This window comes from Lissotriton vulgaris, chromosome 1_1 (genome assembly GCF_964263255.1).
Source record: "Lissotriton vulgaris chromosome 1_1, aLisVul1.2, whole genome shotgun sequence".
NCBI lineage: Eukaryota > Metazoa > Chordata > Amphibia > Caudata > Salamandridae > Lissotriton > Lissotriton vulgaris.
In genome coordinates this window covers 1,431,203,856-1,431,216,497 of record NC_141685.1, presented here as the reverse complement: position 1 = coordinate 1,431,216,497, position 12,642 = coordinate 1,431,203,856, and the positions used below count along the sequence as shown (strand labels likewise).

The window sequence follows — 12,642 nt, the reverse complement described above, 5'->3', positions numbered from 1 at the left end:
GGAATAGGCACCTCCTGGCAGGTCAAAGCTCCTAGCAATGAAGGTTCAGGGGAGCTGGGGGTGAAGTCTTTGTGTCCCTAAGACTTCAGAACAAGAGGTCAGCATACAAAAGCCCTTGGAGATTCTTCTTCAAGCAAGTTTCTCAGCACAGTTCCAGTCTTGGTCCTTTCCTTGGCAGAAGCAGCAACTACAGGCCAACCCCACACAGCACACAGCGAAGAGGCAGTACTCCTCCTCACAGCTCTCCAGTTCTTCTCCTTGGCAAAGGTTCCTCTTAAGTCCAGAAGTGATCTGATGTTATGGGATTTAAGGTCCACTACTTATACCCCATTTTGTCTTTGTTCTTCTTTGTGCCAGTGTTTCTGAGCCCAGTCCAAATCAGTTCTGTCCTCAATGGTGCACTATGAACACAGGGGTTGGAGAAAGCATTGTTCAAGGGAGACAGGCACTATTCAGGTGCAAAGACAACTCTTCAGCCTACTCTAAATGCAGCCTAGGTCTATTCAGATCAGCGCTGTGTCATCCCGGAAGGGCCAGGCACACCTCAACCCCCCAGTGTCTGCCTACAGTAAATGCACATCCCCAGTCCTTGTCACTCCAGACATTCAATCCACAAACAAGCAGAGGCACACAGAATAGTTAGACAAGAAAATGCCTGCTTTCTAAAAGTGGCTTATTCAAACACACAATTTGAAAACCACCTTTGCTAACAGCTGTGTTATTCAATTCTGAGTGCCTAAACTTTATTTCTCTATCTTTCACAATGGGAAGTTATACTTGTAAGATGTAACAAAGCATCTCCCATGTTAGCCTACAGAGCAGATAGCCTTTCAATAGTAAAAAAATGAAATTGACAATATTTCACTATTGGAACGTGTCACACACACCAGCACATGTCCTACCTATCACATACACTGCACCCTTCCAATGGGGGTACCTTGGACCTACCTGAGCGGTGCTTTACATGTAACAAAAGGGAAGGGTAGGGCCGGGCAAGTGTGTGTACTTGCCAGGTTGGCATGGCAGTGTAAAACAGCACGCAGACACTGCTGTGGCAGGTCTGAGATACCTTTTTTGGGCTACTTATGCGAGTGGCACACCCAGTGCTGCAGGCCCACTAGTAGCATTTGATTTACAGGCCCTGGTACAATCCGTGTACTTTATTAGGCGCTTATCAGTAAAAAAAATATGCCAATCATGGATAACCAATCACAATAGTAATTTATACACAGAGCACTTGCACTTTGGCAAGTGGCAAAGTGCCCAAAGCATCTAAGCCAGCAAAAAGGAAATCCAGCACAGCATACAAAATACAGGAGGTAGAGGCAAAAAGTCTGAGGAAACTACGCCAAGGATGCCAAGTCTAACACTCCAATTCGATCCAACCCAAGCTTTACCCCTGGATTTAAGGTAAGTGGAGGGAGAGTGGCTGTATGTTCATATCAGACATGTTCAGAAAGGGACCTGTTGAATCCTTCACAAAAAGTAAACTTGAATTTAGACTATGTGAATCTGAATGCCTACATTGTGCCTCTATGTGGTACATCTGATACAATAAAAGAGGCAATCAAGAGAGGAAAAACTGCTTTTGAGGATCTCTTCAACAACTCTTACCTCTTCTAAGGGCATTCATTCTAAATTTTATAAGATTCTTTTTAGCTCTAATCCCTTTTGTCAGAGGTTGTGAAAGACTGAATAGCACTGTGTGGGACAGGAAAATTACTGACAAGGAGTGGGAGATCTTATGGAGGATTGACGTGGGAGTTCTGTGTGCATACGAAACAAAGCGGTGCACAATAAATTTATATATCATTGGTACTATACCCTTGTTAAAATCCACCATGTTTCCAAATGCAAGCACTAGCTGCTGGAGAGGTTCTAATCAGGGGAAACATTCTGTATGGATATGGTGGGATATTACATGCGATTAGAGAAATTGAGGGTTATCCTGTCACAGATGACACTAAGACCGCACGAAAATGCTGTTGGAGATTGCTTTTCTTACTCCTTTTAGGTTCTTCTAGCTCTCAACAGCAGGGCCAACCTCCAGAGGCCCAACACAGGAATAGGCACCTCCTGGCAGGTCAAAGCTCCTAGCAATGAAGGTTCAGGGGAGCTGGGGGTGAAGTCTTTGTGTCCCTAAGACTTCAGAACAAGAGGTCAGCATACAAAAGCCCTTGGAGATTCTTCTTCAAGCAAGTTTCTCAGCACAGTTCCAGTCTTGGTCCTTTCCTTGGCAGAAGCAGCAACTACAGGCCAACCCCACACAGCACACAGCGAAGAGGCAGTACTCCTCCTCACAGCTCTCCAGTTCTTCTCCTTGGCAAAGGTTCCTCTTAAGTCCAGAAGTGATCTGATGTTATGGGATTTAAGGTCCACTACTTATACCCCATTTTGTCTTTGTTCTTCTTTGTGCCAGTGTTTCTGAGCCCAGTCCAAATCAGTTCTGTCCTCAATGGTGCACTATGAACACAGGGGTTGGAGAAAGCATTGTTCAAGGGAGACAGGCACTATTCAGGTGCAAAGACAACTCTTCAGCCTACTCTAAATGCAGCCTAGGTCTATTCAGATCAGCGCTGTGTCATCCCGGAAGGGCCAGGCACACCTCAACCCCCCAGTGTCTGCCTACAGTAAATGCACATCCCCAGTCCTTGTCACTCCAGACATTCAATCCACAAACAAGCAGAGGCACACAGAATAGTTAGACAAGAAAATGCCTGCTTTCTAAAAGTGGCTTATTCAAACACACAATTTGAAAACCACCTTTGCTAACAGCTGTGTTATTCAATTCTGAGTGCCTAAACTTTATTTCTCTATCTTTCACAATGGGAAGTTATACTTGTAAGATGTAACAAAGCATCTCCCATGTTAGCCTACAGAGCAGATAGCCTTTTAATAGTAAAAAAATGAAATTGACAATATTTCACTATTGGAACGTGTCACACACACCAGCACATGTCCTACCTATCACATACACTGCACCCTTCCAATGGGGGTACCTTGGACCTACCTGAGCGGTGCTTTACATGTAACAAAAGGGAAGGGTAGGGCCGGGCAAGTGTGTGTACTTGCCAGGTTGGCATGGCAGTGTAAAACAGCACGCAGACACTGCTGTGGCAGGTCTGAGATACCTTTTTTGGGCTACTTATGCGAGTGGCACACCCAGTGCTGCAGGCCCACTAGTAGCATTTGATTTACAGGCCCTGGTACAATCCGTGTACTTTATTAGGCGCTTATCAGTAAAAAAAATATGCCAATCATGGATAACCAATCACAATAGTAATTTATACACAGAGCACTTGCACTTTGGCAAGTGGCAAAGTGCCCAAAGCATCTAAGCCAGCAAAAAGGAAATCCAGCACAGCATACAAAATACAGGAGGTAGAGGCAAAAAGTCTGAGGAAACTACGCCAAGGATGCCAAGTCTAACACTCCAATTCGATCCAACCCAAGCTTTACCCCTGGATTTAAGGTAAGTGGAGGGAGAGTGGCTGTATGTTCATATCAGACATGTTCAGAAAGGGACCTGTTGAATCCTTCACAAAAAGAAAACTTGAATTTAGACTATGTGATTCTGAATGCCTACATTGTGCCTCTATGTGGTACATCTGATACAATAAAAGAGGCAATCAAGAGAGGAAAAACTGCTTTTGAGGATCTCTTCAACAACTCTTACCTCTTCTAAGGGCATTCATTCTAAATTTTATAAGATTCTTTTTAGCTCTAATCCCTTTTGTCAGAGGTTGTGAAAGACTGAATAGCACTGTGTGGGACAGGAAAATTACTGAAAAGGAGTGGGAGATCTTATGGAGGATTGACGTGGGAGTTCTGTGTGCATACGAAACAAAGCGGTGCACAATAAATTTATATATCATTGGTACTATACCCTTGTTAAAATCCACCATGTTTCCAAATGCAAGCACTAGCTGCTGGAGAGGTTCTAATCAGGGGAAACATTCTGTATGGATATGGTGGGATATTACATGCGATTAGAGAAATTGAGGGTTATCCTGTCACAGATGACACTAAGACCGCACGAAAATGCAATTGTGTTACACTCGAATCACTCTTTAATTTGCCAGTGTTTGGGCACAGAAAAAATGGCCATTACAAGTAGTTGGTAGAGTAGGAGTCCACCTGTGCCTACATGCTAGACTGTGGTAAATATTAGATATGGAACACCAGAATGATAATGCTAAACGAGAACACTTGAAATCTGGCGCAATTTGGAAACCATCATTAGAAAACATGTCAGTGTGTCTTCCAAATTTACCTTTGACACCTCACTTAAGTCCCCTGAATGTATTCCTTTGATTCCCACATGAAGTGTCAAGTGACCTGGGGGAAGATAAGGAAGAGCGCACTAGCATTGATGCAGCTTTATAAAACCTATGAAATAAAGGGAGCCAGAATGTGATTGATTAGTAGAATTTGGTGAGAAGAAAGCTTTATGGAGTTGTCTGGTAGGGCTGAATAAAGGATGCCATTGTTCTTATTAAAGAAAGATTTCATTGAGATTCTCTATCGTTGAATGAGAATAATGTTGGGAGATAACTCCCTTGTATCTATAATTCTGCACTGATAATAAAATATTGTTACATATGGGGGGCCTGGATGAAATACATGAGCTAGAGATAGTAGGCAAGATGGACAAACCAGGGTTAAGATAGGGAGATGAGGAAGTAAACAACCCTCTGGATTCAGTTGAGTACAATGATATGCTGCTGGGGTTTGGGAAACATGGAACTCTGGCAACTGATATATATGGCACTGCATCCTGTGTATGTATTGTGTGGCTCATTGTCTGACGCATATGTTCAATAAAAATATGTTTTAAAAAAACATATATATATTGTTACAAGACATAACAGCATGGCAGGAAAGCCTCTCTCTAGCACTGCATGCCAAGTTGCCATGCTGATAGGTCAGACTGAAGATCTTTTATCCAACATTATCTGATCCAAAATAAAATATGACCTGAAGCCCATAGTGAGCATATGCGTCATGTTGAGAATGGAAACATAGAAGTCATGGGAAACTATTCATTTTTCTGTAGTAACAAACTTACTGCATAATCTGATGACTTCTTTTCTTAGGCAAGGCATGCATTATGCTTAAAAAGCATACATACACATCTCCACGCTGAGAACAAGATTGGTCAAGTGTGATTCCAGAGAGATACCGTAACAGACCAGGCGAGTTGAACATTAATGGCTCATACTAATCTTCTGTGTATAGGCAGTTTGACATGGGCCTGTAGTTGGTCAGGATTTCTGGGTCAGCCAGTAGTTTTGTCAGGGGTGGGCTGACTATCAATTGTTTGAAGCATACTAGGACAGTAAGCGGCCTAGAATATATCAATTCTATCAATAAGATATACAGTTCCTAAGGATACAGGAAGAGAGATTTAGAGGATCGGTCGGTATATAAATATCCAAAGGCTGGAGCTGAGTCTCCTTTTCTAACTAGGGAACTCACACACCCAGCAAGGTGTCATGCTTCATCATAGGGCTTGCTTCTTGTTAGGCAGGCACTGCAATGCCCGACGGGCACCCTTCAAGGGGCCCTTTATCAGAGATCTTTTGTTCCCAAGACTTTATGTGAAGTGTGGGTGTAGGGCATTGGAGTGCAGATGAGTGTATAGTGTGTAAGGAAAAATGTTAAAGAAGACTAAGTAGTACTTAAAAAAAAATTGGTGGGTTCCATTTATCTCGTTAAAACTAGAGATAGCAAACTACAGACATGATGTTCAGTGGTTGCTAGTCCAAAAAGGTCAACATGTTTCTTGCTTCGTATGTCACAAAATTGATCAGTTAGCAATTCATCAGGACCAGAAATAAAACGTCTATCTACACAGTGGTTGTAGTCCTAATTAGTGTAAGGGGTAAACCAAGCACCAGAATAACCTAAATGTGGAGTATCTTATGGCGATTCCGACACATCTAAGGTTGGTAACCAACTACTTCAAGTACTGGCAGAGGAAGTGCTAAATTACAGCGTTGGTTTTGACGCGGCTCGATAGCTGGACAACCTACCCTCTCTCTACCAGCCTTAGTTCCAAAAGGAGGAGACTCTGGCTCCAACCTTTGGATATATATACTGACCGATCCTTTAAACTCTCTTCCTGTATCCTTAGGAAATGCATACCTTATTGATAAGACTTATACTTGTTTAGCCATGCAGCACATTATCCTGGGTGTAGCAGCATTGACAAAACACAAGATCATAAGCCAGAAAGAAGCCGCAGTGATACATTAGTAGATCGCATTAATGGAATACGGCTTGTTGTGTCGAAGTCTAATGTCTGCACTATCATTTTCTTTCTGTATGAGTAAGAACAAAGCCACTTTTTACTATTATTTCTCGTGTATTGATGGCAGTTCAGAGTTATTTAATCACCTTTCAATGTATAGAGAAGCATGGGAAGTTTTTCGTCTCTTTTACAGCTTTTCCCTTAACAATCTGCTGCCTAGTTTAGATTTGTTGCCTCTGGTTGGGGTCCGGGGACTGGCCTGACCACAAGTTTCTGAACCAGAGACATTATAAGGCATGGGCAAAGTGGGCTGTGGCCCGGGGCCCCTAGGCTTTCAGGAGGTCCCTTGATAAAGCCAACCCTGTTCTATAGTCTCTTTCTAGGATGACCTTAAATCATTCTTAAACAGACTGTTTTAAATACCGTTTTCCTTTCATTTATTTTTAATGTGGGTGCTGTGTGAGAGTCTACTACATACATTTTACAGAGAAAAGTTGTGTTTATGTTTTATGCTACATCCATAAAAAAATTGTCTTATGAGAAATGGGAGGGTATCACAGAGATTATTTGCTGTGATATTAGTGAGCTGCTGCTGTGTTACAATATTGTCACTATCCCTGAATATTAGATGTAAACACATTTAGAATTTGGACGAGTGCGCAGGTGCATTCAGTGACCTGGGCAAAGAAGGCATTGCAAGAGCTGAAATTGGATTACACAATAAAAGCTGGCTCGAACAGGAGCCCCTAAAATACGTTTAACCCAGTGCCCCCAAAATCCTTAAGATGTCCTTGTCCTGAACACACACACTAGACATCAGGTGCTTTCACTTCATGTAGCGCCCTTTGCAACAGCACTGTAAGTACTCCATTCACAATTGTTTAGCATGCCCTATTATTGTTACTGCTAATTAGAACGGTTAATAATTATAATTATTAATATTAGTTCTAAGCATTATTATTTATGGAAATATATTTATAGTCAATATTAAAAAATATGTAAACAATAATATTATTTATTAACAATAATAATATAGGTCGTGGATGAACTAAAGAGGCTTTAAATAGAACAAATTGAAATACTAGAGGGGTTTGGTAGGGATCAAGGCGGTATTAAAGAGGGTCTTGGAAGGGACCAGACAAGCATTAAAGATTGATTAGGAAGGGTCCAGTGAGGTATTGAAGAGGATCCAGGAGGGACCATTGAAGCATTAAAGACAGATTTGGTGGGCTCTAGGTTGTCATTAAAGACTGGCTAGGGAGGGTCGTGGATGCTATTAGAAAGCATTTTTGAAGGGGGGTGGGGAGAAATTTAAGAGGCACAAAGAAGAGAGCAGCAGGCAGCCTCTGGAGAGATCAGGAAGGACGAAGAAGAGCGCAGCAGGCAGCCTCTGGAGAGATCAGGAGGGACGAAGGCAGCTATATTTATTATATGTTTTTTGTTATATTTAAAAACGCCCACCCTTATCCCAAAGCATAAGGGGCCCCTGAAACACTATCATGAAAGAGTGCTTGAGCAGGCAGCAGGACAACACAGAAGAGGAGTGCAAGAGTACACTTAGATAACAGGTAGGACACATAAACCTGCTTAGTAAGGTATCAGTTCATCCTAGCCATGTGTTTAGATCCGGAGAGGTGGAAAAGGTATTGAGGGCGGATATCTGCACTCTAATACCTACTGGTAGAGGAACCCCCAAAGAGTAGTGAAAATACCAGAGACCTATTGGACTGGACAAAATGTTGACAAGGCTTCCCAACAGCATGCCTCCAAAACCTGTGCAATATACTGTGGAGCCAGCATACACCTTTAGAAAACCCAGCCCTGGCAGAGCAGGAGGGATCAAATACAAATCGAGTCTTGATTCATATGCAGACCATAAGAAAAGGAGGGGTCTGAAGATGGTAAAGGAGTCGCGTCCTCTTCCTTATTATAACAATTCCCACAAGGTGTTTCAGGCAAGCACCTGCGCTATCATACGAGACAGCAAACATCCCTGGACACCACGCACAGCACTTTTAGGACCCAGAGACAAAAGGGAATTTGGTGATGTACACCTTTTAGCTCATCAATATTAGTTGACCATGTATAGTTCTCAGACCCCTCCCAGTGATGCTGTCCCAGAGGGTACTTACACATCACATTATACTCGGTTAAAGTCACATTATAGCTGTTTTTGTCTGCTAGAAGGCGTTATGGTGTAACCCTGAGGGGCGAAAAATCACGTGTACACTTGGTACAGTCCTTGCTGCATGAGGGCGGTTGGATCAGAGCGCCAGTGCTAGGTGCAGGGAAGTGGAGGCTTGTGCCACTCATCGGGGCTGCTTAGATCATGTGGCAGAGCCTGGGGTAGAGGCCACCGCCCTGGATGCCCTCCTCTGTGGGAGTCTGATAGACCTCTTTGAACTGAATGGAAGCTTGGCACAGAATGACCCTCGCAGGAGGTGGAGCGGCTCAGCGTCCATTTTCGAGCCGTTAGGAGCAGATCCTCCAACCCCAATCACAGCAGAGCCAGCAGGAGGAAGAAAAAAAATGCAAGAGGAAAGAAAAGCAGTTCCGAACTGGGAGAGTAGCCAAAATGGACTGCACAGTTTCTGGATCTGCCTCAGAGTCTAAGTCTGGCTGGGTAAGTTGAAGTTGGTGATCTCGAACTTGGAGCCCTTGGTGGCAGCGCCCAGCAGCTTGGCTTCCTCAATGTCCAAAAAGGAGAGGGTCTGAGAGCTGGGTCTATAGGCCTCGACACTCATGCTGCAGCTGGGTCTGTCTTTGGGGTCCGGAAGGAGGGGGGAGAGTGAGCCTGGCCTGCTTCCTGCGGAGGTCAGAGCCTTTGAAACAAGGCTGTCACAAACTGTCGAGCTTCATTATCTGCCCATAGCCTTAAGGAGATGCCCTATAAAAAAAATGTATTCCGCTGCATTTCCGGCACTGTAACGTAGGAACCGCAATTAAACCAACGCCAATCATCCATAGCAATCTAAAATTGGATGTTAGTTTACAATTCAATAAGGTCCTTAAAAGGTCAATTTTTAAAGGTGCTATGGCAACATGTCAGAGCAAAAAAAATAAAATAAGTCCCACAGGTTATGCATTACGACCAAGACAAGGAAGGAGTGAACCAACTTGGGAGCCTCACTAAGAACATGCAAATGGTTGCTGCACCCGCCTGCCGCGCAACATTCTTTTCCATATAATGGAACGCCTTATATCATGGTCAAAGATGGTAACCACGCAACTCTTAATGCCCAAGCACAGATATTAATTACAAATTAATAATCATCCAGCTGTTCTCTTGACAACATAAAATGAACTCCTTATAGTGTGATCCACAAGAATAACAGCACAAACACTATCGCCCAAGCCCAAAGAATGTAAACATAGGAACAACAATCCAGCCATTCTCCATACAGCACCCCCCAGCCCACCTTAAACCTCGCACACGCTTTCTCAAAAAACACACCTACTCTAAAAAACATTTTTTAACATATCAAACTATTACTGCAGCATCTGTGAAGCGGGTGCCAAGCTGATAAACCAAATGGCATTTGGGCTCGAAAAACATATAATGTATCTAGGTTTGTTTAAACACACTAACTGCTCTGCCTCCAAAATCACAACAGCTACCTCCTCTAAAAAAACATAATGCATATGAAATCTGAAGCATGGCGTCCGTGAATCGGGCACAGAGCTGCTAAAACAAAAGCTGCGTGGGTTAAAAAAGCATATAATTAAACAAACTTTGTTTACACACGTAACTTTCCAGTTGGAGACTGTGAAAGCTGTCAGCTGAACGCATTTTGCTCGAAAAGCTCTAACCCCCCATTATGAAAACAATAGCGGAAAGAAATAAAAAAATAGTGTGCTGCATCTAACATACATAATCAGGAGGGAACAAGTAAATATGATAGTCCAGTTGCCATAGGAAAGATCCAAACCCCAAAAGGAGGGACAAATACAACCACTGAAAAACAACATTTTCAGAACTGCACACAAGCGAACAAATGAAAAACAATAAGCATGCTCATAGTCCACAGAGTAGATATATCATGTCTTGAAGAGACAGCACATGTGCTGCCTAGGCGAGACCTAAAAATGACCCTACGAAAAGCAAATTAGGAGTGAATGCAGAAATATTAAGTGAAGAAATGAATGCCTGCAAGCTTGAAACGCACATGTGGGCACCAGATGTAGTTCCATCAAGAACCACAACAAATAAGATTGAAAACCAAGCATGGCATAACGGTTTGGGATGAGCACCAATTACCTGGGTCTAGGTTTGTTCAAAAAGGTTGCTCACCCATATATAGTACTGCTTGGGCGTGGTGACTCAGACATATTCTTCTGTAAACAGATCAGTACAGTGGCCACTGGAAAAAGTGTCAAATTCGCCTTGCTCTGTAAAATAACTCTTTTTTCCCCCAATAGGGTCGGAGCGGAGAAGACTAGATCCTTAGTCTTAGTAATTGCAACAGTGTATACCTGATCATGATGTGCAAAGGAGGTGACCTTTAAAATTAGAACTATATACATAAATAGATGGTTACTCAATTAAATTAGTTTCTGTCCATAATACATGCAGGTTCCTCAACCAGGGTGGGCGGAATGAGGCCAGTTCTTAATTTGTTCCACTGTCGGTTCTCAACACCGGCACTTGCTTCTTAACACATATATTTTTTTTTAAAGTACATTGACAGAGTGATTTAAAATTCAGATTATATGAAAATAATAATACCTCGTCCATACTATTTTTAAAATTTTAGTGACATAGAATAATTTAAATTGTCACGGTTAAAAAGTAACTGAGGCACTGGGACTTGGTAGCGCTGGTATGGTGTACAAGCCTCAGTGGTCTCTCGTGAAATACCTTTGGCTCTGGCACTTATTATTATTTCTTTTTTCTTTTACAAATTAAGCACTGTATATGGTCAATTACAATCTCACCTATGTTCCATGTGTGACATTTGTTTAGTTGGCATTGTTCAAACCTCCCAAAGTATTTTTCTACAAACTGAATCCACCATTGTGAAATCTATAACATCAAGTAGTAAATTGTTTGTTTTCCTTCAGCGTAGCGTTTGAAGTATTGGAGGAGGTTCCAAACCCAGATATAATTGTGGTTTGCTGCGGTGGAGGTGGATTGCTTTCTGGTATAGCATCTGTTGTTAAACGTTCATCCCCTTCAACAAAAGTGTATGGTGTTGAGCCAGAAGGAGGTAAGTTGCTTCCTGAAACAATTTGAATTCATTTTTAAGGAAATAATACTGACGGATTACAAAGAACGCTAATCCCACCCGACCTGTTTGTTGCAACAACTACAAATGACCATGTCTTAGACTTTTTCAAATTTCACAGCTTTTTTCCATCACAATTCTATAACTGTGTCAAAAACTGTAGAGCAGGTAAAAACGGAGGATGACTGACAAGTGATATTTAGTGCCATCACAAATGACCCTTGCTTGAAGCTCAAAATATACATTAATTTGAAGTTATATGAACATTTCTCATAGAGCAAAAACTAAAATCAGACAGGCGCACTAACTATTTTTAAATGTAATCTCTTTGTGTGTGTGGTATTTATTGCCATTGTTAACTGTGGGGCGGCACAGTGATTCCCAAGAGAGGAAGATTCAAGTAGGTTGTGCTCCTATTTCTTTTCCTCAAGAATGGTAATAAAAAGCACATTGCACTCAGCAGATGTTTTTTCATATGCCGTAGTTAGTTATAGGCATACATTTTAACCACAATCAGACAACAAGTGGAGTAATCGCTACAGTAAGGTAAATTCTGTATGGAACAAAAATGTCAGCATCTTAATATTATCAGACAAAAATATTGTGCCCTAAATATCAATTACAAAAATATTGTCCCATTAAAGTTAATAAAAGAACATTGTGACCCTATAGAACAGTATTTTTATGTAAGGTATTTAGTTATGTCAGAAAATATTTTTGTTAACAATGGTTAACATACAACTGTAAATTGCTGATAGCTAGGCCTTATGAGTAGGTCCCTAGTTGTTGTTTTCTACAAAGTGATTGTAGAATGGAACCTGTGAGGCATGATTCATGTGCTATATAAATAAATAAATCAAATCAAAATAAAGCAGTGTTTTTTTTAAGTTAGTTATTTCCTAAGGTGTTAATAACAGCTTTGCACTGTAGTAACAATGTGTGGTTATCTGTTTTTGTACACTTGTTCCAAATAGCGTGTTATTCAGCCACATTTATTTGTAACCGCAAGGCATTATATATATACTAGCTTACCCGTTGCGCGTTTCTGCGATCTCAGAAGAAAGGAAATTCAAGCAAACTCGTTATGATAACATTCAATTTACATTGTTTCATTGTTATTGAAACTTATTCATTTTATTTTTGAAAACATTTCTAAGTGTGGCT

At 41.6% G+C, this 12,642-nt stretch overlaps 1 protein-coding gene across 5 annotated transcripts in view; it reads left to right on the top strand.

Annotated features, from left to right (window-relative positions):
- Positions 1 to 12,642, top strand: part of LOC147750644 (uncharacterized) — a 176,597-nt gene that overhangs the window by 76,763 nt on the left and 87,192 nt on the right. For all 5 annotated transcript variants that reach the window (XM_086967255.1, XM_086967252.1, XM_086967251.1 and 2 more), the window contains exon 5: positions 11,315 to 11,460. In XM_086967255.1, the coding sequence (XP_086823381.1) occupies positions 11,315 to 11,460 (146 nt within the window). The remainder of the gene's footprint in view (positions 1 to 11,314; positions 11,461 to 12,642) is intronic.